Genomic DNA, 25392 nt, shown 5'->3' with positions numbered 1-25392 from the left:
GGGATCGTGCTGGCAGAGCCTCTGCCTGGCTGGCTCCAGGGAAGGAGCCTTCCTCCCACTCCAGGCTTCTCCCTGCCACACCAGAGGGAGGGAGAGGAGAAAGCAGGAGGGTCCCTTCACCCCGACAGCACCCACCTGCCCAGCACTCCCGTGCAGCAGGCAAGCCATGCCGAAGGGCTTCCTCACCCCCACAGCCGCTCTGCCTTCGATTTAAAACTTTCACCCACTTCCACGAGGGACAATGGAGGAGCAATATATTTCCAAACTCCACCCGGTAGTGGATTATGGAGCTGGGGTCTTTCTTCTGATCATAGGTGAGTTCTGCTGGCTTGCTTCAAGCCTCGGTGTGGACACAGCGGGGCTGCCCCACCTGTGCTGTGGTCAGCACGGGCAGCTCCAGAGGAACCTGGAGGGAAATGGTGGAAAATCTGTTTCCACACAGGTTCCTGCTTGATGCCTTCGAGTGGGTTGGGTGCCAGGGTTAATCTCCACTCTCAGATTTGCAATCTTTTCTTCCTATGCTGACGACTTGCCAGCACAGGTCTGCCTCTTTGGCATCACAAGGATTCAAGATAAGTTGTCTCCTGCTTCTCCTGGCATCTCAGCCCTGTGATGCCCACTGCGAGGGCACCCGTTTCAGGGGGCTGATCAGGGGAGAGCAGCTTTGGTCTGCCCCTTGCTGGGGGGATGTTCACTATGCACAAAGAGCAGCTCTCTCTTGGTAGGATAAACTGGTATGAAATAGTTTCCAAGTAGCGTTTTTGGTTTTTATTCTGGACTGTTTGCCCTGCTGAAGGCAGATAGAAAATGCAGGACAAGGGGGGATGTGCACCAGTCTGCCCCAGCATGGCTTTAGCAAAGGGTTTTCTTCCCTGTCTGGTTGTTGCATGTACCTGAGTGATTTGTTTACTATCAGTGCAGATTTGGAGAGGAACTGAATTGCTTTAGGTGTGCAGGCCAGCTGAATTTTGCTAAGATGAGAGTACCTTCTTCCCTTCAGCTCATTTCAAACCCCTGGTTGAGATGTATCTAGGAAAGACCAGCATATATTTTAACATGCTTTAACAGCGAGGCTTTGGGCAGCAATGTGGGGCTTTAGCATTTCACATCCCACCCCTGCACTGCCCTGTGCTGTGCTGTCCCCTCGGTCGTGCTGACAGCAGAGAGGACAGCTCGGGGTGAGAAGAATCACTGCAGAGCAATGAAGGGCTTTTCTTCTAATGCAGGTCAGGGTGCCAGCTCTTTTCTCACCCAGCAGTGGGTACAAAGATGCAGTTCTTAGTTTTGTCCCATGCCATCCAGCAGCCTCACAGGCAGCAGGATGGAGTGGGATAGCATCTGTCAACATAAAAGAAAGGGTGGACCTGCCTGTCCACCCCTGATGGTGAGACTAAAGCTACTTCCTTACCTCTTGGACAGTGGTTAGAGCTCTCACAGGAGCAGGTGAACTGAGCTCATTTTCCTCCTGATGCCTGTGGATGTCCCAGCCTGTGGCTGTCTTTTGGCAGGAGAATGCTCTTCCCACCAGGCCACAGGTTGCTGTCAGTCAGCATGGGGTCCTGTGCCAAGCCACTGTGGTCACCTCTGTGTGTGCAGACACACAGCTCCTGAGAGCTCAAGGAACTCATCCTGCACATCCAGAGGTGCCAAGTGAACGTGTGTGGTTAAACAGTGAACGAATGAGAGGTGTGGGGTCTCAGATTTGTACCTCTGATTCATTTAAGACCTTCTCTCAACATTGCTGCCTATTCTTGGAGTTATGCTAGTGTGTGTATTCCGTTTTGTTGGATAAGTTCTCCTTAATTCCTCTGCGGGCACTTTATTGTGGGGTCTGTGTGAGCAACCAGCTCTTCTGCTTCCACAGCAACAAGGGAACGTGACAGAATCTTCTCCTGTTTCCCTATTTCACTTTAGAGGACACCTCCTCAGGAAAACCTTTGATCAAAATGTAGCTCCAGCACAAGGTTCACTTAAAAGCAGAGAGGAAATGAGTTGTTCACTACGTGTGCTTTGGACACTGTTGTCAGGAATGCTTTGAAGCCCTTTGGCACGTCTGAATAATGGATGTCCAGCAGGTCCTTTGGCAAAGCAGTCTCTGGGCTGTCCTGTGCCTCTGGCTGAACAAGTTCTGTGGTCTGTCTGGTTGCACTCTGAGACCCCCAGAGCAGGCTGGGGGTCTGACCTGCAGCACATGGTTCTGCTGCTCTTCGACCAGCCCTTCGAGGGCCCTGAGCTGCCCAGCCAGCATGTGTCGAGTCCCCAGGCAGCTCAGAGCTCAGGAGGCTTCTGCTGGGGCTCCAGAGGAAGACACACTGCAAAGAGGGAAGGCTTTGGGAAGTGGAGGGCACCATGTGGGAGGAGGGTACAGGCAGGCAGGACAGCTGGAGTTCTTCACTAGGAAGCAGAAGCAAGCAGGGATATTACCAGGGAAAAGGGAAGGTGGACAGGTCCATTTCATTTGATAGTGTGCTGTGCAAGGTACGGTAGGAGAGTGGAGCCAGTGGACGTGGGATGTGGTGCATGGAGAGGGGGGTGACATGGAAGTGAAGAGCTCTGGTGTGGGTTGGGAAGGGGCAGGGTATAGGGTGCTACTCATGTGACAGAGTTTCCCCCAGTTGGTGAGGGTGGCCAGTGCTGCAGGAGGCTGTGCTCAGGAATGGGAAGTTCTCTTTGCTCTGCCAGGTCCACAGTGGAAACAGCCTGGCTGGGAAAGCCCCTGTCCAGCAGGCAGGCAGGAACTGGAACCCAAGAGCTGGCTGAAGCAGAGCAGTGGATGCTGCGTGAGGATGCTGAGCTGTGTAGCAGCTCTCAGAAATGCCAGCCAGGTCTGGATCCTCTCTGCTAAGAGAGCAAGTTTCCTTCAGCATCCCGTCTGCTAAGACAACAAGTTTCCTCCCCGTGAGCTGAAGAACAAGGTTTCATAGCAGGGCAGGGCAGATACACACCAGCGTGGTGCTGAATTCTGGCTAGTCCCCCAGTCTGTCCTGTCTTCTAGACTTTAGTCCCAGGCTAAGGATGGGCATTTGTCACATCCTTTGTTTAGTTCATGGATTTCACAGGCACGTTAACTATGTGACATTATTGTCTGTGGCAACTCTTGTCTTTCAGCCATCCTGACAATCCTTGGAAATTCAGCTGTCCTTGCTACAGCTGTGAAACGTTCTTCCCTCCTGAAGTCACCGGAGCTGCTGACAGTCAACTTGGCAGTAGCAGATATTGGGATGGCCATCAGCATGTACCCGCTGGCCATTGCATCCGCCTGGAACCACGCCTGGCTGGGAGGAGATGCCTCCTGCATCTACTACGCCCTGATGGGTTTCCTTTTTGGGGTCTGCAGCATGATGACCCTGTGTGCCATGGCCGTCATCCGATTCCTTGTTACCAATTCGTCCAAATCTCACAGTGAGTAGTGGCAGCTCTGGTAACCTTCTCGTGGTGCCTTTGGGCTGTGAGGGTCAGAGAGGTGCTCCGTGGAGTGTGGTGTGGAGGGTCAGTTCAGTAACTGTAGGAATAACCCTCACAAACTAACTTTTAGTCCAATGTCAAATCCTCATGTTCCTAGAAGGACCTGATTAAATTCGTTATTAAACAAAGAGGTTTCTCACTTCTCAGTAATACCAAGTGAAACTACCTGAGAGTGGAGAGCCCAAATTGCTGGGCCAGACTGTCTCCTACTCCTGTTTGTCTGCAAGCAGACATACTGGGATTGGAGAGGAAGGAGTATTCTCCTGGCATTCCTCGGCTGGCAGCACAGGACATTTGAGGTCAGCTTGATCTTGTAAAGCTCCCTGACTTTCTCAACTTCAGATCAGCACCGAGGGCTGCACGCAGGGCTCACCCAGTCCATGGACACTCTCTTATGTTTCTCCAGAAGACCAAAGGTTAGGGAACTGCAGCAGCAGCCCAGGTATATTTGTAGCCACCACCCTTGTGTTTGAGAAGAGGGTATGGCACAAACCATGTGGCTGGGGTGACATCCATGTACGTTTGCTCTTCCTCTTTCTTGCAGGTAAGAAAATCACCAAGAACACTGTTCGCATCTTGATTAGTTTCATCTGGCTCTACTCCCTGCTCTGGGCCATTCTGCCCTTGGTAGGCTGGGGCTACTATGGCCCCGAGCCATTTGGCATCTCTTGTACAATAGCCTGGAGCAAGTTCCACAACTCCTCCAACGGCTTTTCCTTCATCCTGAGCATGTTCCTGCTGTGCACGGTCCTGCCTGCACTGACCATCGTTGCCTGTTACTTGGGAATCGCCTGGAAGGTTCATAAAGCATACCAAGAAATCCAGAATATTGACAGGATCTCGAATGCAGCTAAACTGGAGAAGAAGCTGACATTGGTGAGTTATCCCAGTGAGGAGAAGAGTCCGCAGTCATCAGGAGCTTGCAGAGAACTGTCTCTGCTCATGCATGGCTCATGATGACCCTTTGTTGCTTTTCTCTAGTATTGACCAAAGGTGGAGATGTGGTTCCAGTCTCACACTCCTCAGAGGAGCAGGGGGCTTCCAAAAGCTTCATCATTTCAAGAGTTTGATCAGGGTGGTGTGTCATTAATACAGTGCAGCTTGTCAGATCTTTAGGCAGTGGCATCCAAGATTTTCATGGACATAGAGATTTCCAGTCATGCTGGAGTAGCTGTTGAGTCCTTTCACGTTGTAGCTGGGGTAGAGGTTTTGTGCTGTCACCCTAGGTATTATTGCCTGAGTGGCTGTTCTGAGGGAGAGAGACACAGAAATTCTCTGTGGAAAGTGGGTATTCTAGGATAGCATTTTTTCAAAGAAGCACTTCAGTTGACCAAAGCAGAACTAACCCAAGTGTTCTGGAGGCCAGTCTATTGACAGGTGACACCTTCTGGCTGGGTTGTGTCTCCAGTGACATGTTGCAGCCAGTCAGGGAAGGAGATCAAAACAAGTGCCTCATAAGGAACCCACAGTGTAGATCTGCTGGGTGGGAATAAAGCAGCTATGCACTGTGCAGTGTTACCTGTGCTCCTGTGACAGCACAGCGAGCACGCTTTCAGCTCTTTCAGCTGGCTCAGCTGTGGTGTCACCCACACACCACACGCCTGGGCATCAGACCCTGTCCGTGCCAACGGAACTGAAGCCCTGTTTCCCTTTCAGATGGCTGTGCTCATCTCGGTGGGGTTCCTGAGCTCGTGGACACCATATGCAGCAGCCAGCTTCTGGTCCATATTTAACTCCAGCGACTCCCTGCAGCCCGTCGTCACGCTGCTGCCCTGTCTCTTTGCCAAATCTTCCACCGCCTATAACCCCTTCATTTACTACATCTTCAGCAAAACCTTCCGGCGGGAGATGAGCCGCCTGCGCTGTTGCTGTGCCTGGCGGGTTTGCTTCCCCAGCGCCGACAGCGCCGCCGAGAACCCCCTCTCCACGATGTGGAGCGGGAGGGACAACGGCCGCCTCTCCTCGGCCGCCAAGGGGGAGCAGCAGGGAGCTGCAGCTCGCTGATGTTTCACACCGCAGCTCCAAACCCGGGCTCACTCCCGGCTCCAGGTTAGCAGCAGGCGGGGGTGTTACTGCATAGCTTTTGTCAGATACAGAGGTTTAAGTATATATTTTTAAGCAGCTCTCAAATATTGTCTTTAAGCTACACACCAAAAAAAGCAACCTCGCTATTTTTTGCCAAGAATTTCCACTTTAGAGGAAATAAATAGATTTATGTGCTAAACATAAGCCCATGGAAACAAAGGTTATTTTCAGGGAAACAGTTACCCTTCTAAGAGGATTTATTTTTTTTGTTTTATTTTTCTTAGACTTCTGACTTTTTAATGCAACCTGTCTGCAGACTCTTGGCTCTATCAGTAGAACAGCCATCAGAGAAAACCACAGGGAGAATGCAAAGTGTTAGCAAACACATACAGCTGGGAGTGGGGCTTTCCAGCAGGACAGACAGAAAACCATATGGGTAGCAAGAAATATGGAAAAGATGATCAAGGGGCTGCTGTAAAATGTCTTAGAGTTCAGTGTCATACAGTGTTGTACAGTCGTACAGTTCCTTCCTTTGTCAGAAGGATTGTTCCAGCTCCTCAAAACAGAAAACTGAACATGAGGAGAGCAGCCTTAGTCTGAAGCAGTTAGGTGGGAATGTGGGAGTCCGTGAAGGGACAGAAAACCATATGGGTAGGAAGAAATATGGAAAAGATGATCAAGGGGCTGCTGTAAAATGTCTTACAGAGTTCTACAGTTCCTTCCTTTGTCAGAAGGATCATTCCAGCTCCTTAAAACAGAAAAATGAACATGAGGAGAGCAGCCTCTGTCTGAAGCAGTTAGGTGGGAATGTGGGAGTCCGTGAAGGATGCCTTCTGTGCATCACAAATAGCAGGGTGAGAAGTGAAGGAACATCCTAGAAGAAGGAACCGTGCACTTGCTGAGGTGTAACAGCTCTTCTACCACAAAAGCTGTTGTAGAGTTTGTTTTCTGGAGGAGCATTCTGTAGAGCGTGCCAAAAGACACCCCCAGGACGGCCTGGCCAGCAGTAAGTAACCCTGCAGATGCACTCCAAGCTTCATTGCTTCAGTGGGAGCTCCTGAGGCACTGAGCTCCCCACTGGTTAGAGCACTGGCACAGCCCCAGCTGAGATCAGTCTGCTGTTTCCCTTCAAAGCACAGGTACCACCATAACATCATCCTGCCAGCCACCTGCAGCAAGAGATCTGGAGCTGGAAATTGTGAGCTCCTTCAGTCCTCTCTCTGCCTCACTGTTTGGGATTTTAAAGGACATAAACACATCTTTTCAGGGTTTGAAATGTACTAACTCTGGCTTGATAGCTGCAGCAGTTCTCCTGCTTGCTCAGCTGACCACATCTATCTTTGTATCAGGTTTAGTGAAGACAAGAAGAGTTAAATGACAGGCAGATTTGGCACAGATCTTAAACAACAATCTAAAACCAATATTGAATGGCCTTTGAGATATTGAAAACCATTAAACCCTAATAATTAGTTTAATTTTATGAACTGCAGCTAAGGCTAAGAACAGGAATAAAAGATAAACACTTCTGTGGCTATGAGGAGTTCTGTTACTGTGGACTGGGAGACATTTCTCCAGGGAGACATTCTCTTGTCCTTGTTTGTCACTCACAGATGCTCCATGTGGAATGAGACTGCCCTCAGTTTTCTCTCCCAACGAGGTGAAACATCCTCTGGGAAACAGTCTGGGAAAAGGGAAGAGGAGTGTGAGGAGCAGGAGGAAACATGGGTAACTGAGAGAGGAGCATGTGAAAGCTGAGGGAGAGTATTTGGGAAGAGGCAGAAGAGAGACAAGTGTGTTTGTGAGGAGGGTGAGGAGATGGCAGAGGAAAATGGAAAAGGGGTAATAGTGCAAACCAGAAGAGGAGTGTGTCAGTGGGGGGAGGAAACCCTGGAAAATGCTGTCTGGGCACTCGTATGGTCCATGGCAATTTTCAGCCCTTTTGCAGCTTTAAAAAAATAACCTGATAGGAAAATGAAACTATTTTAATACCCATCTTCTGCCTTGGAATTTTTGCTTTCGGTTGCTCAGTTGCTTGACGTTTGAAAGAAACAATAAAATGTATTTTCCCATCTGCTAAGTGCAGGTCTGTGAGCAGAACAGTAGATGCACATTAATAGTGTCATGTCACATGAGCTTCCTCCGTGAAAAATTAGGAGCAGAACAGGTCCACATCTACTTAGAAATGCTTTTAAAGTGTGTGTAACATGAAAAATACACCACTGCAATACAGACAGAATCTCTGTAAAGCCAAAAGATCTGTATATTGCTAACGTTTCAATATAATGCTTTAATAGCCTGATTTATTACCTGTTCATGTACTTCATTTTTAAAAAATCAAAGCCCAGGTCTTTGTGTATCAAATATGGCTCAAATTCCTTTCTCATATTTTCAGACTCAGTGAGAAGTGAACCAAAACTTCCTCATTAGAGACTCTGAATTATAGATGGTTTGATGTTATGTACTTAAAAATATGGCCTTAAAAGGAATATTTGGTCTTCTAGATCAAAGAACTAGGAAAGCAAGTATGGTGTTGACATCAGCTGTTCTTATTTAAATTTTGGGAAGTTAATTTATGGCCAGATTATATCTTCAGTTTCATGGTATTTCCTGCCCAGCCTGGACTGTGTTGTCAGCTGAGTGATCCCCTGAAGCAGCACAGAAGCACTTCCCTCAGGAGCAGGTCTGGGCATCTTCCACTTGCAATCACCAGCAGTCATCCCAGTACTAATATTTCATGGAAAAACTCCAAAAGTACCCAAGGCAAACCCTGTGGAGAGCTGGCTTCCACCCCAATACCTCACCAATAATGCTGTGTGACTTTGGGGGAATCCTGTAAGCTTGGTCTAGTGTTCTTCTCTTACCCACACAGCAGAGTCTTGCTGCTCATCATCGTAAAGCACTGATGGTTTGATGAGCAGCTCAATGGAAGTGGAAAAGCACCAACCCTGAAGGCTGTGAAACATGTAGAAAGATGGATTGCCACTCCCTTAGACAAATTTGACCTCTACAGGATCCATCTACCATGCTCAAGAGGTTGCTTTACTATTGAAAATCAAGTGGGAAGTTTCACAGCTAGGGCACTGGCCTAGGACTTTGTTTTCCAACCTTGAAATGATGAGGAAGAATCACTATAGTTTAGTCAGTCCTAGTCTAGAGCTTCAATGGGCCCTCTGTCAAGCATTGAAAGCTTGGAGTAATACCAGCTGAAGTTGGTTGAGGTTTTTTAATTGAGTTCAAGGGAACAACGTGCACATTTTAAAGATCATAAGTTCAAATAAGAAGAGGAATCTGTAAGGCAAACACAGGGAGATGATAGATATTATGAAAGAGCAAAGAAACAATAAAACAGAAATGGATGGACTGAAATGACTGGCATGACAAAGCTTAGAGGTCACCGACCCTTTGGATGGGTATTTTTCCAGTTGGCAAGAAGGCTTGTGTGGGAAAATAATGGAAGGCTGGCAAGCAGGATTGTAAATGTGCTCGAGTGACCTGCAGCCTCATTTTATGATGGGATGCAATGAGCAACAAGGCAAAATGAAGTGGGGTAGGGCCATAATGCCAGAGACTGCTCCTCAAGAGACCCTGCCACTCCTTTGGTCTTCTATGGGTTCCACAAAGGACTTTTCACATGTATAAATCAAACTCCTCCTGGAGGAGAGACAAAAATGGTGAGAAGTTAGGATCGATTTACCTGAAAAAAGTCCAGCTGCTCAATGGACCAGGGTAGCAAGAACAATACTGCATGAAAATAGAGAACTAAGGAAGGGAGGAGCACTGGAAAAACTTCATTTGATGGACAGTGAAGTATTGTGGAAGGGGAGAGATATAGCCAGAGTGGAGGTGCACGGCTGCTCCTACACAGGTTCCTGCCAGATACAGGATTTGGATCTGATTCAACAAACCATGAACTTTGAAAAATTCTGGTTCATCTACTTATATGTTTCTAAAGGGAGTTAAATCAGGTTAGTGTTAAAGTGCTGCTGGAGTCAATCACATCTCTGCTGAACTTTAGTGATTTTGCCTGAAGATTTCTTGGTCTACAATCCCTGCCAAAAATTTTAAAAGAAGTTCTCTGCATGCAGAAGAGATCAACCAAAGAGCTGGAACAGATATTTTATTTATCAGTATATCTGGAAAAAAAAAACCCAAACCCTTCTAAATTCCCTTCATTCCTTCAAGTTATAGTTGTAGAGATAAAATTTTCTTGTGGGGATATATATTAAAATAATCCTCAAATAGAACAAGCAGAGAATTTACAACTTTCTTAGAAAGCACAGAACACCAGGCCACGGGGCAGTGGAACCAAAGGTATGTGGCTGGCCATCCCTTGCTGCTGACTCCATTCTGGGAGGCTGGTTGCCTTCAGCATTACATAGACTGCTGCCTCTTCTCCAGGCACTTCTCAATGTCATCCAGCACTTGGACAGCAGCCTTGGGAATCCGAGTGCCTGGACCGAAGACGTTGGTAACGCCGGCTTCGTACAGGAAGTCGTAATCCTGTTCAGACAGAAATGAGGTCTGCACTTAACAGAGCAGTGGGAACTGATTTATTATTGGTGTGTGCTCTGTCCTGGGCCTGAAAAAGCAGGTTTGATATTCAAAAGTTGACTGGATGTGGCCCTGAATAACCTAACCTAATGGGATCTAACTTCTGGGTTTGAAAATAGTGCTTTAAACAAGGGCTCAGACCAGATAACTGCCAGCAGTCTCTTGCATCTAAGTTACTCTAATTTTACAGCTGTCCTGAAATTCCCAAAAGATCTGGGAAGCAGTTATCCAGTCTCTCTCACTTCTGTATAGGATTAGACCTTTTCCAACCACAGGCAAGTGGCATCCTGAGACAGACATCCTGGAGACAGAACACAATTTATCTCTTAGAAAAATACTACAAGTTTTGTTTGTTGAATTTAAAAGTCTGTCCTTCCTGAACATTTACCTAACTGGCTAGAACAGGAAGAAGTCTGGGAAAAGGGAGTAACAGGAGAGTTACACGCAAAATCAGTTTGAATCTCTCTAGAGAGAAGATAAGCCTAAAGGTGATCCAGCCAGGCACAGTGTGGGTGAGCTCAGGGAGATTTAAAGACAAGAGCACAGATCTCACTGCAAGGGAATCTGACAAATTGTTCAACAGTTTAGGAGAAATAGTCAGGCAGGGGAAGGAGGCAACGCTGAGGCCTGACGATGGGGAACAGGAGGAGAGGACAAACAGTCAATGAGATGTGTAGCCTAGAGGTGCTGGGACCTGCCCCGTGTCTGTCACTACCTGTGCCTCTTCAGAACTATTACTTGAAGTCAAAAAGTCTCTTCAGACAGGAACTAGCCTTTATCAGCAATACACAAGGTAAGGTAATTGGAAATGCTAGGGCATAAAGAACATCTCCCTGAGGCTCGTGTTTTCACAACACAACTTAATATTCCACCCAAGAAACACTGTGAGTTAAACCAGGACATGCTGTACAGGAAACCAGATCAATGAGAGCTGACAGGACTCTGAGACCATCCTGCAGATCTGTGCTGACCCTGGTGACTGCACACAGTGGCCTTCAGCGCTGTGAATCACCCCTGACTTTGACAGACCACAGATAAACCCAGCACAGACAGAAATACAGCAGTCTCTGGTCTTGGTGGCAATGATGCTGACCCGTACCTGAGGTGGGATGACACCTCCACACATGACAAGAATGTCTGGCCTGTCAAGGGCGTTGAGTTCTTTGATGAGTTCAGGCACAAGAGTTTTATGTCCTGCTGCAAGCGTGCTCACACCAACACAGTGCACATCTGCATCGACCGCCTGCTGGGCCACTTCTCGAGGAGTCTGCATGGAAAGAGGGTTCCAGGACAAGAAACAGCTCCAGCTGGGTTGCTGAACAAGCATTAGAGGGGAAAAAGGGTCATCTGAAATACACTGGGCACCGCTCAGTCAGTCGTACCTGGAAGAGGGGACCTATGTCCACGTCAAAGCCAATGTCTGCAAATCCTGTAGCAATAACTTTAGCTCCTCTGTCGTGGCCATCTTGACCCATCTTTGCAACCAGTATGCGAGGCCTGCGCCCCTCACGATCCGTGAACTTGTTAACCCTGATTGAAAACACACAGAGCATCACTGTAAGTCACTGAGAACCATCAGAGGTCTTCCCACAAATGAATGAAGAAGCACTGGCTGCAACTGCAGTGTGATTTCTGTACATCAGATAAAAAGACCTCCCCAGTCAGGGTTTGTCTGTGTAATCTGCATACAGTGTTAATAGTCCTGTTATTTGGTTACTAATGGATTGCTGGTATTTACTAACCTCAACAATAAAACATGCTTTTTCAAAGAAAACCACTCCACTGCTTTTCTGCTTTCTGACGGACAAAATCCTGAACTCTCTGAGGGTTTAATGACCTGAATTACAACTAACTAAGCCACAGGTTTTAGATTTTAAGAATTGTGACCAATTATTTCAACAGCACTTATATGGCACACAGGTTATAGAGATAGGTCTCAGAGATCATGCTGTGCATCAACATTCAGCTGGGCATGAGTCTGTGTAGAAAAGGATCTACCACACTCCCATTCTGTGCTCCCAGTCCTGTGCCTCCCCTTCTCTGGTGACTGGAAGTTCTTCTTTCTGCTGTACTACAGTGACTGTGTCATCACAGCATCAGAGATTGATCTTGCATCTTACTTCTCATTATCTATGTAACACTACTACCTGTCTTTGAGTGGGACACTAAGACTGCTGCTTCTCAGAAATAAAAGCTTTTGGGTTGGTTTTTGTTTTTTTCTTTTAGTATCTGAGCATTCTGTTCATGATGGAGCTGTATGGATGTGGTGTGCCTTGAATCCATATGCTGACCTGGTTTGGGAGAGCACTGTATGAATCCAGTGGCTTAGTTTGGGGAAAAAAATTACTCTCAATCAATATTTATCAGTATTTGAACAGCCTCAGGAGCTGATGCCAGGCCAGGAATATGCATCATATAAGTGGGGAAAAAATAAGAATTCTGAGAGCTTAAAAATGAATTGTGTCAAGAAAGCCTGAAGAAGCAGACTGACAGCTTCTGCTTGAGGATGTACAGAAGTCAGGCCTCCCTCCCCTGTTCCTAAGGACTGCTAAGAGCATCACTGAAGCAGGTCTCTGAACTGATCTGTGCTATCTTTACATGCTTTTCACTGTATTATTTTCTGTTTCCACGTTCTTGTTTTCTTACTTCCCCACCCACAGGCTGCCTCCTAAGGAGAACAGCTGCTCCAAGCCTGCCAGGCTAAGGCCACTCAGCTGGTCTGGTTTCTGAGTGGGGCAAATTAAAAATCACACTTCTGAAGGCTTATGCAAAGGTGACACAGAGTAAATCCAGTTTCATGACCTTGTTTACTAACTGGTACATGTGACCTTGGAGTGGTAAGGCAGGAATGTAAAAGAGGGAGTTACATCTTGATTCTCAAGGAATCAGTCCAGTTTCATGGAAATGCATAATCACAAACACTTCAACTCCAAACAAAAAACAACAGTGCCACTCCCCAGCACAGCTACTTCCAGGTCAAGCTAAACATCTCCATTGTGAAGCTATCAGGTAACTCCCTTTTAAGAGATCCTGTAGCTCTTTAATGTGCAAGCCTCAACACAGCAGGGAGGTAGGAGCACGAATCCATCTGACAGCACCACCCACTGCAGCAGTTCAGTCTCCTGACCCGAGAGGACAGCAGCAAAGGCACCAGACAAAAAAAAAAGGCACAAAGAGGCAACTGTTTTCACACATATTACCATCTTCTGATGTTTGCTCCCTTGTGGTATGAGTAAGTAACACCCACAGACTAGATGTTCTATGTGGATATCCAGAGAGATTTTAGCTTTACAATTTTAGGAACAGTAAGAGTGAAGCTGGAGGGACAACTTATGGACAGATCAAACCCAGGTTTTGTACATATGAATTACTGGAAATATTTTATAAATTACTATTACACAATCTTCAAAAGAAGCAATCCAATGTATGGGGATTTCAGGCAATGTTTCTCACCTTCTTAATCCTATGGCTGCACAGCCTGTTGGAACAAAATCCTCAAGTCATGTCACCTCAATTAAGTTGCAATTAAGTTGCAAGTTCAATGAAGCTTTGACCATTCTCTCACTGTACTTCTTTCTCCTCATTCTGCTTCCTTGCTAACAGGCCTGAGAGTGCCAATGCAGGTCATTGCTTTGCTCTGGGGATGCCACTCAGGTTTGGGAGACACTTTATTAGAGCTCAATGAGTAGCCCATGTATCCCACGGGTTAAATGTGAGGTTGTGTGTGGCCTCCTGGGAGCTGCTCTCACCTGTTGATGGCGTGAAGAATTTCATCACTCTCCCCAAACTCCTGGCGATAAGCTCCGCTCACCATTCGGTCACTGGCTTTGTGCTCCCCAAACACCTTCTTCATTGCATCTGTGATTTCCCCAACAGTGCACCTGAGACACAGACACAAAGCATGAATGCTGCAGCAGGCTTCTGTGAAAACAGAACACAGAAATCCCTGGCAGAGGCCCAGCTATTTGCCTTGCTGCAGGACAAATTCATTCACACTCGTTTCCCCTTTGGTGCTGCAACATCTGAGTCACTCCACATTCATCCTGTAATGAAACATGCAAGAGTACCTTTAAGAAAATACTGTTTTGCTGATGTGAGAAGTGATTTGACAAGTGACAAAGCAATCAGGACCACTGCGTGACATAGTATTTCATTAAATTAAATAGAATTTTCTCCATTGGGCATTTTTTGGGGGCTCAGGCAGCAAGATCTTGCATTTGGACTCGGATTCAAAATCTGCAACTAGAGCAGGTTGCTCAGAGCCTTGTCCAGCCTTACCTGGAATGTTTCCAGGCACCTAGTGGAAGATGTCCCTGCTGACTGCAGGGGGATTGGACTAGATGACCTTTAAAGGCCCCTTCCAACCCAAACTATCCTATGATTCTATGACACTGTTTGTGAAGGATCCATGTGCTTACTTGAGACCTTTTCCCTTGTTGCCCCTAGCAGAAGGGCTCCCTGTAAATGTTTACAGAGCTCCCAATCCTCCTTCAAACACTCATTATCCAATGCCATGGAAACTTCTTTCTGTGGTCCTGTCCCACACATGGTTTGGGGGCAGAGGTAAGTGTTGTGTTTGCACCTTACCAAGTGGATCCACAGTCCATTAACACTTTTACAAATAATAAAAACAAGGTCACCAAGGAGAGAAACTAGAACTGCTAGTTTCTGGTCAATTTTGTACCCTCCTGTGAGTTTTGCAGTTCAAAGACAGGTGTAGACATGCTGCTGGCAGAATTCTGACAAGCTCTCTGTGGGAGAAAATGTGTTCAAAATATAGCTGTTAAGTGTTAAAGGGAATGAAGAAATTTGAGACATCACAGTAAAAACAGAACAGTGCCCTAAGAAGGAGTGAATTTGGTTTGCTCATTTCTGGGGCATTAAGTTAATCAAGGAACAGACAGATGTGACCTGTTCTAGAGACTGATGCTGACTTAGTTTTAATGAAAATGGTTTTAAAATAAGAATCTTAGGTGACAAAAGTAAATGTTCACTGGACTCTAAAGACTACTTCACTGCTCTACTCAACAGCATCTTTTACATCTTCTCCTGGCTAAGTAAACTTATTTCTCTTTGAATCAAAAAATGTTTTCACACCATTCTATGGTGCAAGGAAGGATGAAGCAATAGACCATGGTAAGATTGTCAATATCCATTCTCACATCTCAGACACTTCTTAAGCTCTGTGACCTGTGAAGGAACAGGGTCACACAGAAACCCAGTCCTGAAACTAAACCGGTGAGAGTCATGCACAACACAATGTGCATGAACAACATAATTTCATATGAGATTCTTTGTATCTGTATTCTCTGTGAGGAATGAAAGCAGTCTTAAGAGACTGCAAAATGTAATAGTCCTTCTCACAACATCAGACTGCAGCCATCTTTTACTTCCACCTCAGAAGAAAAACCCAAAACATCTCAAGGCACCAACCTCACTGACATCATACCCAAGGACAGCTGAAAGATGAACTGTTGATTTTCAGACAGCAGTTGGATATTCAGCTCCACCCCCTACCTTGCACGTGCTGCTTCCACTGCAAGTGCAAGTAAGTTGCCTTCCCCAGTAGCTGCACACTGTGTAAGTGCATCAAGACACTGCTGGGCTGCTGCTTGATCTCTAGTAGCCTTCACCTAAAGTGGAGGAGAAAAATATCAGCTTAAAACAAGCTACCAGGTGAATGGGAAATTGAATGTGTTTCTGATTTCACCTATTCATTCTGGAGGCATGGAATTGCCAATTGCCAATATATACTATATATTTCAAAAAGATTAGATGTAAAAAAGTGTCTCAGACCTTAAAATGTGCATTAAATAACTCTGAAACCATTTTATCTACATTTCCACTAGTTACAAAGTGGATGTCAACTGCTGGTTCCATAGCCCTGTCCCATAGCACTTGGCAAGATACATTGAACAGTCTGAGTGGTTAAGTAGTTACATACTTCAGGGTGAAACACTGCATAGCTATTTTCTATCTTATTTTCAGAAAATGTAGAGTTCTCAATTTTGAAATGTTAGGCATATTCATGAGACTATTTGAAATACAATGATTAAACCCAAATGAACCTAACAGAACCATTTTTGTTTGGGTTCTAATACTGTGTTTCTTGGGATTTTCCATCAGCCTCCACTGAAGCTGAACAGAAATCCAGCTTCTCTGCTAAAGACTAGGGTGGACTGTCAGAAATTTGAGACTCAAGTTTCTGGAAGGCCACTTTTCCTTAGTATTAGGCAAGTTCTAGCTGCAATCACAAGAATTTTCATCTTTAAGAAGGTTCCTCCCACCTTATTGATCTTCTCAATCTGCTTGTTACGGACTGAAGTATTGTCAATAGCCAGAACTTCAACTGTCTCTTCTTTTTCTAGCTGGTACTTGTTTACTCCAACAATCACTTCAGACCCTATTTCCAGTGGAAACACCAGAAACTCAGTATACAGTTACAAGCTACTGTGAAAAGACACAATGTTAATAGGACAAGAAAATTTTGAGGAAGAGTGCAGCATTTTGCTTTGTAACTGTCTACATTCAAAATACTTAAAATTTACTCTTAGAGGGATGATTTAAGTCTTAATTTTCTGTATTTTATAAGGAGAGATGATTAGATGTGTGGGCATTCGACTCAGTGAGTACTGGCCCAGAACAAAGATTTGAAATATAACAATATTTATCTTACAAACTGATTTAGTAATGGCTCACTAATATATATTACTTATTTTCCTCTTTTTAAGTTCACATAACTGTATCTTACAGAATTAAGCAGAAGTGCTGGTCTCCTGCACTACTCTGCGTTCACTTTTTTTATTTACCAGATAAGTAAGAAAGTGAAGTTCCTACCTAAAACTACTCCATGTGAATAAAAATTAATTTATCATGTTGGAAAACTGTATTTTAGCTTTCAGCCAGTATGGAATTTACAATCATTTTTATTTGCAGTGCCCAGTAACATTACTACAGCCTTCAAAGCAACGTGAAGTAATTTGCCTTGGGAAAGAAAACACAGAACTTTATTGATTGTTCTTTATTGGTCTTAATTAAAGACCTCCTTCAAATTATCCAACAAACAAAAGATTTCATGTAACTTCTTTCATGTCTGAGTTATTCTTAGGTTCTGTTACTGGACTGTTACTGGAATGTAGACTACAAAAAGCAGAGCTATAAGCTCTGCAGACACATGTACACATATTTTCACATGTACTTACAATATGTATACACATGCATGTGTCACAAACAAAGAGCTGCATCATCCTCTGCTCTGAGGTGACTGCATGTTTTCTGGTCTCCAGGAAAAAGGGGCAGCTCTCCACAAACCCAGGGCTGTGGGCGGACACGCTCGTTATTGCCACCTGCTGGTGGCACGCTTTTAAACTCGGGAATCCCAGCTTAAAGACACCACGAGAAACTAACCAATTAACTATTGAACGCCCCAAATACTCCTTTAAATTAGTCTTTCTAGTGACTTTCTATTATGTTTTTAAATATATGAAGCAAGACTGTTTCCATACTGGTGCTGCACTTCATACATACTGATATTTCTTTCCAGAAGCTGTCACTGACATAAACCCACAACTACTCTTATCACAATCTGCTACTTCTGAACAAAGAAGGAAATAAAACAATGAAAATGTGTGGAAAAAACTTTTGTACAAAGGTATTCCTTTGAGAGTTTTCCCTTCTTTCATCTCCCTGCTCCTTACCAGAGTCAATCCTGGCTTGTCTTCGTGCTGCACACTCTTCTATACGAAGTTTGGGGATCCCCTCAGCGACAGCTTTGGCCATTCCACCCATTTCTTCTATCTCCTCAACAAGCTGAGAAAGGAAGAGGATTGGGAAAGCAGGAGAAAGGTTCACAAAATAAGCTTTGCACTTGTACTGCCACCCAAATTTTTATTATCTCTATACATGCAGTCCTGTGCTCTAAAAGTGTGTTTCCTATCTCTGTGTCTCTGACTACAGGTTTTCATATCAACTCAGAGACATCTCTGCCAGAAGAGCATTTTTATTACCAAAACTCCATTAATTCAGTAACAGTGCATCACACATTGTTCAACCAGTACCACTCAGGGATGAAGAGATTTAAAATTTGAGACCTTGACTCTGCACTTGACTCCTGCCTGCCAGCCAGCCCTCATGGTTACACGTATACAAATACAAGCCAATTGAAGCAGCCAGGGTCAGTTCTCTGATCCTGAAGACCTGTGGCATGGAATGGTTCAGCTCTCACACAGCAAAAGTACTTGCCTAGTACTTTCCACATGCAAGTAATGATTGGCAGCTACAAACATTATTTAAAAAATAAATATTTTGATCCAGTAGAAAAATTTCTCCTAAATTCTGTATAATACTCTTTTATGACCAGATAATTGTCTGCCTACAGGCTTGGCTAAATAACTTAGCTTCCAATAACCTCTAGTTTTAAAGTCTCAAGCAGATCATCCCAGGCATGTTGGTTTGATGTCTGAAAAGTCCTGGCACTCAGGTGAAGTCCCTGGTGACTGCAAAAAAAGGCAAACATTGTACTCGTGTTTAAAAAGAATAAAAAAGAAGTAACAAAAGAAGTAACAAAAAAAGTAACAGAGGAGGACCCTGGGAACTACTGACCTGTCAACCTCCCCTCTGTGCCTGGGAAGATCATGGAACAGATCCTCCTAGAAGCTCTGCTGAGGCACATGGAGGACAGGAAGGTGGTTCATGATTTCAGAAAGGGCAATGAGCACAGGGGTTGGACTAGATGACCCTTAAAGGCCCCTTCCAACCCAAACTATTCTATGATTCTTCTGTTGAATTCTTTTTTTCTTACATATAAAATAGAGATCCCAGCAAATTTAGAGGATTAAGTGTGCAAGGGACTCTGCAGGGCTTCGTTATTTGTTCTACACAGGGATATTTCTCTTTTGAGTGTAGCCTAATAGAATGCTTATTTTTATTTCTCTTTCTCTAAATATACACTGTATTTATGTAAAGGTTATTTACAAAGAAACCGCTGAAGAAAAAAACACAAGAAATCCAAAACCTGCCTGGATGGGATCCTGTGCAACCTGCTCTAGGTGACCCTGCTTTAGCAGGGGGTGGGACTAGATGACCTCCTGATGTCCCTTTCAGCCCCTACCACTCTGTGATTCTATGCCAGATTCAGCACCAGAGGCTAAAAGTAGCATCTGGAGAGAGACCTCTTCTGAGCCATAGGTGGAATGAGGAGAAAACGATGGATGAAGATGGTGGTGGGAGAGAAAAGGGCTGAGTGGAGGACTGAAATGTGATCTTCACCATGTCTTTACTGTGGACACCAGCAGTGGGACTTCAAATTTAGTAAATAAGCAACCTTGAGAGACTGTTGGTATGGGACCCAGTGAAACACCAAGGAAAAGAATCACAGGTTGAAATAAAAGTAAAATAATTTGCTCTTTAGAAGTTACCAACTTATCAAATAGTCCCTTAAAGGACAATTCTCAAAACTAGACTTAAAATTTTCCCACAAAACACAAAAGATGACGCCAAGTGACCTTTAAAGCAGCTTCATAGACGTCGTTGGTGAGGCACTCCATGAGGTAGGATCCCCCCCAGGGGTCTGCCACCCTGGGGATCCCCGACTCCTCCTGGATGATGATCTGCGTGTTGCGGGCGATGCGGGCGCTCTTCACGGTGGGCAGGCCCAGGGCCTCGTCGTAGGAGTTGGTGTGCAGGGACTGGGTGCCCCCGAAGACGGCCGCCAGCGCCTCCACCGTCGTGCGGATCACGTTGTTGAAGGGATCCTGCAGGGAGAGCAGGTGTTACACCTGGAGTGGGCTGGGCTTCAAAACTGCAGGAAAGCTATGGCAGAACTGGGATATTAACCAAAACAAACTACGAATCTGGAGCAGAGAGTACACGAACAGAATCAGTGTTACAGAATGTCATCTCAGCCTTCAGGTCAACGTTTTTATCCGGTCTTTTCAGACATCTGGACAGTTGAGTTGTACCTATGTTCCCTTTCAGTCAAAAAGGAGTTAGCAAGTTAGCATGGTCTCCAGGGGGGACTTATATCCTGAGATGGAGTGAGGAAACACACAGAAGTGGAATTAATATCACTGTTTTACAGAGACACAGTAACTCTACCTACACTTGAGTCTGTTTCTGGTTCAAGTATTCCATTTAAACAATGATAGAAAAATGTGATTTGGATGAGTAAGACTGTAAAGTTAATTTATGAGTGGATACCTATCTAAAGGCAGGCCAAAGGAAAATGTATTTGCCCTCTGAAAGCTACAAGGAGCAACCACTAGGCACTGAGGAGCTCTGCAAAGATAAATAATGGTTAGACAGGAAAAAAGGGTTATGATCCAGTCAGAAACACAGTTACACTGGAAGATGGTTGACCATATTTTTGGTAATACTAATATTTTTGCATTCATGCAATACTTTTAATTGGAGGACCCAGAAAGGCCACTGTTTAGAAAATTCCATTGGTTTAGTTTACTGTGTTCCTGTAATGTAAGTAAACTTTACATTTACTTTGGAAAGGGGAATAAAACCAAAGCACAGAAGTCACATAAAGACAGTTGCAATCACAACCTAAAAATAACTTCTAGGGCATGACTTCAATTGAGAAGCAGGCCTTGGAACAGGAGCTGGAACCCAGCTCCGACCTCACTTGGGAAAATACAATCCAGGAAGAGCAGAGAGTGCACAGAGATTCAGAATCTCAGATCCTGAGAAAAACATGTCTCTGCTTCCTCACTGAGCTGCATTTTGAAAGGATAACTTCCAGAACAAATCCAAGAGAACATTTCATCCCCTGAGTCCTGAATTAATGTAAGCACCTCTCTGCAATTCTGTCTCTATTTAGCAGGTTTGGGTCCTACTCTCAATTCAGTATCCACTAGACTGGGAGCACGTATGCTTAACACAATAATTCCAGAACAAAATGAAGCCAGCGAGTGAAAAGTTAAGCACTGAGGCTCAGCTTATCACCACACTTAAATGAGGGAGTTGATGAGAGTCCAATTTCTAACCTGCTCAGTGAGTGACCAGCCTGAAGTCTGACAATGAGCTCTCAGCAGAAGGGATTTGGCATCCTTGGGCTTAAACATTTTCTCTATCAAGTGAGCCCACAGCCGCCTCCCAGCTCTCATCTTGGCTATTTCCATGTAGAAGTTCATGCCTATTCCCCAGAAGAAGGAGAGCCTGTAATAAGAGCACACAAACAGGATAAAACATTAAACCATTCTAATAACTCTGTTTCAGTAAAGAAGTCCTACAGCAAAGTCTCTGATTCATCAGACATAAGATGATGGGAATGTTCCTGGACACCCCTGCCAGTTGCTAAGCATGATACACAGTTATGCCAATAAACTGACTTAGCCCCCCAAGAAGGTGCCTTCAGGCAAACTGCCAGCAACAGTGGTCCCTGGAACTGCTCAACTGTTCCCAGGGACTGTTCTGGGGGAGCCTCAGGTCAAGCAAGGTTCCAGTAAGCCACTAACACAGACACTGTAGTGCCAGGGAATGCTTCTGGAGACAATCTGTTACTGTAGCTATGCTCACAGACTCTTTATAATGAGAAGACATCACATATTAAAAGCATGCTTTCATCATTTTCTTGATGATTTTAATCAAAATACAAATCCAGCATCAGTTCAATAGTGGATAGCATGGCAGGGAACAGACTGACTGATCTACTTTTCCCAACTTATAGCTCCTATGATCTATAAATGTAAACATGCACAGTTAAATCCAGTAAAACTCATTACACTAGATACACTTTTGAATAGTGCATTAGGTACTGAAATTTGCTTGTCAAATGCTCTTAAAGATTCCCCAGCACTAGAAAGTCTGAAAATAAGACTGTCTTTTTCTACAAGATTCACTTTGATTTTGCCACAGGTGTTGGAAATGGGTTAATTCAGCTGACTCCTGTCACTGGGATGTGCAACAGCCTACACGAAACCACTTCTTTTGCTTACTCCCCTTGTTAACCATTTTCCCCAAATATTTTAAAATAATACCAATGAAAAGAATTAAGTAACAGTACAGCATAAAAGAACTGCAAGAGCTCTTGCTGCACTCTGCAGCCCTTAACCTAAAACTGTATTAGGTATAACAGCTCAGAGATGACACAGTTGTCACAACAGACCTTGACAATGCCTGTGCTTCTGCATGAGCTTTATTCAGTTTTATTAACCTAGATGGAGGGTGTTTGTTGGACCAGATACATTTATCTACTGCTGAAACTACATAATGAAACCAAAATAAATCTTCAATGTGAGCACTGCCAATAATGCCTGTACGTGTAAAAAGACTGGATTTGACATTAAACTCTGGAGGGTTTACCAAAACTGAGTTTTATACTTGCAAGTTGCTTTAGCTCACCTTGGTGCAAATTCATCAATGGTAAGGCCAGCTTTGAGGCCAGTTCTGCAGTACTCCAAGCCATCTGCTATAGTGTAAGCCAGTTCCAGAATGGTGTCAGCTCCTGCCTCTTGCATGTGGTACCCGCTGATGGAAATGGAATTGAATTTTGGCATATACTGCAGAAACAAAAACCAGGGTATGATGGGGGGGGAGATAACAGTTCTGTCAATGTTCATACACAATCCATTCTTTGTAGACTGCAGATATGACCCAGCTCTACTAAAGTGGTGCTTGCAGATGTGCAGTTCTCCTGCCTTTACCTACTTGTGCTATTCAAACTGTCACCCACCATGGTGAGGATCTTCCTCAATCACTGGCTCTGTGCCACCTCTCCAACTAAAACACAACTGAGAAAACAACTGCTAGTCCTGAACTTCCAGTCATCACTTTGGGACTTCACTCCTTTCATCCTCTCCTCTCATGCTTAATTCTGCAGCAGAAGTTCTTCCAGATTTCTTGCCTCTTTGCTCCTGCTTACAGCTATATAGTGCTTCTTAATTATAAGGCTTCTTGCTTTCTATGCAAAGAACAGCCTGTCTGTTCCTCACCCAAGCTTCCTGCCATCCACTTGGGCTTAGACTCATCTTAGCCTGACTTTGATTTGGACTGACTTAAAAGTCTTAAAATTTATGATGTAAGTGATTTGGGATCTTCTCCTCCTGGCCTTTTCCACAACCACAGCATTCTTCATTATGACAAGCCTTCCTGTCTTCTGCTTCATTCTCCAAAGTGCCTCATAAACAGTTACCTAGCTGTAAGAGGAGAAGTAAATACATTTAACCAGTGATTACCTTTGAGGTGTACTGGAAGATGTCAGCAATAACCCTCATGGATGGTTCTGGGGGGAAGATGTAGGTGTTTCGGACCATGAACTCCTTCAGGATGTCATTCTGGATTGTCCCTGTCAGCTTGGCCTGGGGCACTCCCTGCTCTTCTCCAGTGACAATGAAGTTTGCCAACACGGGGATGACTGCCCCGTTCATAGTCATGGACACAGACATTTTCTCTAAAGGAATTCCATCAAAGAGGATTTTGGTGTCTTCCACTGTATCAATGGCAACTCCAGCCATCCCAACGTCTCCTCGAACTCGTGGGTTGTCTGAATCATAACCACGGTGGGTGGCTAAATCAAAGGCAACAGATAATCCCTGCTGGCCAGCTAAATGGAAAAAAAAAAACAACCAAACAAACCAAAAACAACAAAGAGAGATTCAGAACTTGTATTAGAACTGGATCTAAATTCAGTATTTTTATTTTACATGATCCAGGCTTGGATGACAAAACAGTTTTTGATGTTAAACATGATTCACTCCCCAAACTTATCCAAGGTCTTCTAGTCTTAAACTTTAAATGAAAAAGGTTTTAACTGAGAAAGAAATATCATAGTCCTTCTAGCTCAGCCATGTGCTTAACAAATTAGTGAGTAACAGTTTAGCCCCAGGTTAGAAATGTGCTCTGACAGACAGTATCAGGGGCTTATGTACAGAAATTCTGCTCAGCTTAGCTGGAAACAAGTGTGCTAAACTACATCACATGACCTGCTCTCTATCACAAATCCAACATGCACACACAGATTGTTACCCTGGCTCTAGTGACATGTGTTGTTGATTCATAAAGAAAAATAATGCATTAGTAAATCTGCAGTAAGAGAAAGTTATTCCTGTAGAGCAGGGAATGGGATGGGAGCTCCTAGCAACCATTTTTGGGTAACTGAGCTGTGGCACCAGCTAACCCAAGTGTTAGTACTTCTGCTTCAGCAGCAATACTCAGCAGCATGACAGAGAGAATTCAGAACAAGCTTTCTATTGAAATGTTTTTTTGCAAACAGTCTATCAAAAACCCCTTTTTAGCAGTGATTTTCCAATGTCCCATTCAATAGTATGTTATGATGACACTTGGGCTGTTAGCTAAACAAACTGCAGAAATATTGGGAAAACCACTCACAAGTAAGGAAAATACCAACATTTTTAGGAAGCTGGTTTTACTAATACAGCATGAATGACTTAAATGACACCATGAGTTCACTTAAAATTTATAACATGAGATGGAAACCCAAAATGTCAGAACACCCTAACAACACAAGTTCAGCCAAGTGACAAAGTTTGACATTTTTTCCCACTACCTTCTTCTCTCATGGTCACAGAATGAGTGTAAAGTGCTCTGTGATCTCTGCTGGCTGCACCCTGGGATGCAGCCAAATTATGTATCTCTAAGTGTTAAGGCTCAATAACTAAAAATAGCATTTAATACATTCATTTTTCCACCTCAATAGCAAAGAGAAGCAAAGGCAATTTCAGCAATGAGCCAATTTCCCAGGAATAAAGAAATACAGCGTGACTGGGAAGACCCTATCAGTAACCACAACTCACAAGGTGAAATAATCCCATTTCATAGAATCATAGAAAGCTTTGGGTTGGAAGTGACCTCGAAAGGTCATCTAGGCCAACCCCCCTGCAGTAAGCAGGGACATGCCCAATTAGATCAGGTTGCTCAGAGCCCCATCAAGCCTGACCTTGAATGTCACAAGGGCTGGGACCTCCACCACCTCTCTGGGCAGCCTGTGCCAGTGCCTCACCACCCTCATAGTGGTGAAACCATACATTTGCCATGTAATCCATCCCATGAATCTCCCACACTGCTTCACAAGGCGATGCTGTTTCCCAAATCAGCTGCCTTACCTTTAATGTTGTCCTTGTAGAACTTATTGCTCTCCTCCACTGTGCTGAAGCCAGCATACTGGCGGATGGTCCACGGCCTGTACGTGTACATGGTCGGGTAAGGCCCTCGAGTGTAGGGCTTCACCCCTGGCAGCTCCTCGGGGAGATCCTCCGTGTCCCTTTTGGAGTATAAGGGCTTGATGTCGATGCCCTCCGGGGTACGCCAAATTAAATCCTTTGGATTCTTGCCTTTCAGCTGCTTTTCAGCCAGGGCAGCCCACTCGGGGTGCAGGGGCAGCCCGCG

At 44.7% G+C, this 25392-nt stretch overlaps 2 protein-coding genes across 2 annotated transcripts; one reads left to right on the top strand and one right to left on the bottom strand.

The window, feature by feature from the left end:
* Window positions 1-241: 241 nt before the first annotated feature.
* On the top strand, window positions 242-5469 carry OPN5 (opsin 5). Its single transcript, XM_008935311.1, has 4 exons — window positions 242-314; window positions 3109-3402; window positions 4010-4341; window positions 5122-5469. Exons 1-4 carry the CDS (start codon window positions 242-244, stop codon window positions 5467-5469), a joined length of 1047 nt encoding a protein of 348 aa, XP_008933559.1.
* Window positions 5470-9861: 4392 nt separating this feature from the next.
* MUT (methylmalonyl CoA mutase) lies at window positions 9862-25389 on the bottom strand (the record flags this gene model as incomplete). Its single annotated transcript, XM_008935310.1, has 12 exons — window positions 9862-9990; window positions 11141-11308; window positions 11424-11571; window positions 13791-13922; window positions 15559-15674; window positions 16329-16444; window positions 17739-17850; window positions 19545-19793; window positions 21033-21204; window positions 22390-22547; window positions 23223-23590; window positions 25110-25389. Coding segments are annotated over 12 exons (2148 nt in total), but the record flags the coding sequence as incomplete, so codon positions are not given.
* Between the last annotated feature and the right edge of the window lie 3 nt (window positions 25390-25392).

This window comes from Merops nubicus, unplaced genomic scaffold (genome assembly GCF_000691845.1).
Source record: "Merops nubicus isolate BGI_N331 unplaced genomic scaffold, ASM69184v1 scaffold13972, whole genome shotgun sequence".
NCBI classification, from domain to species: domain Eukaryota; kingdom Metazoa; phylum Chordata; class Aves; order Coraciiformes; family Meropidae; genus Merops; species Merops nubicus.
The sequence above is the reverse complement of the archived record's forward strand: the minus strand, read 5'-3'. Positions and strand labels throughout refer to the sequence as shown.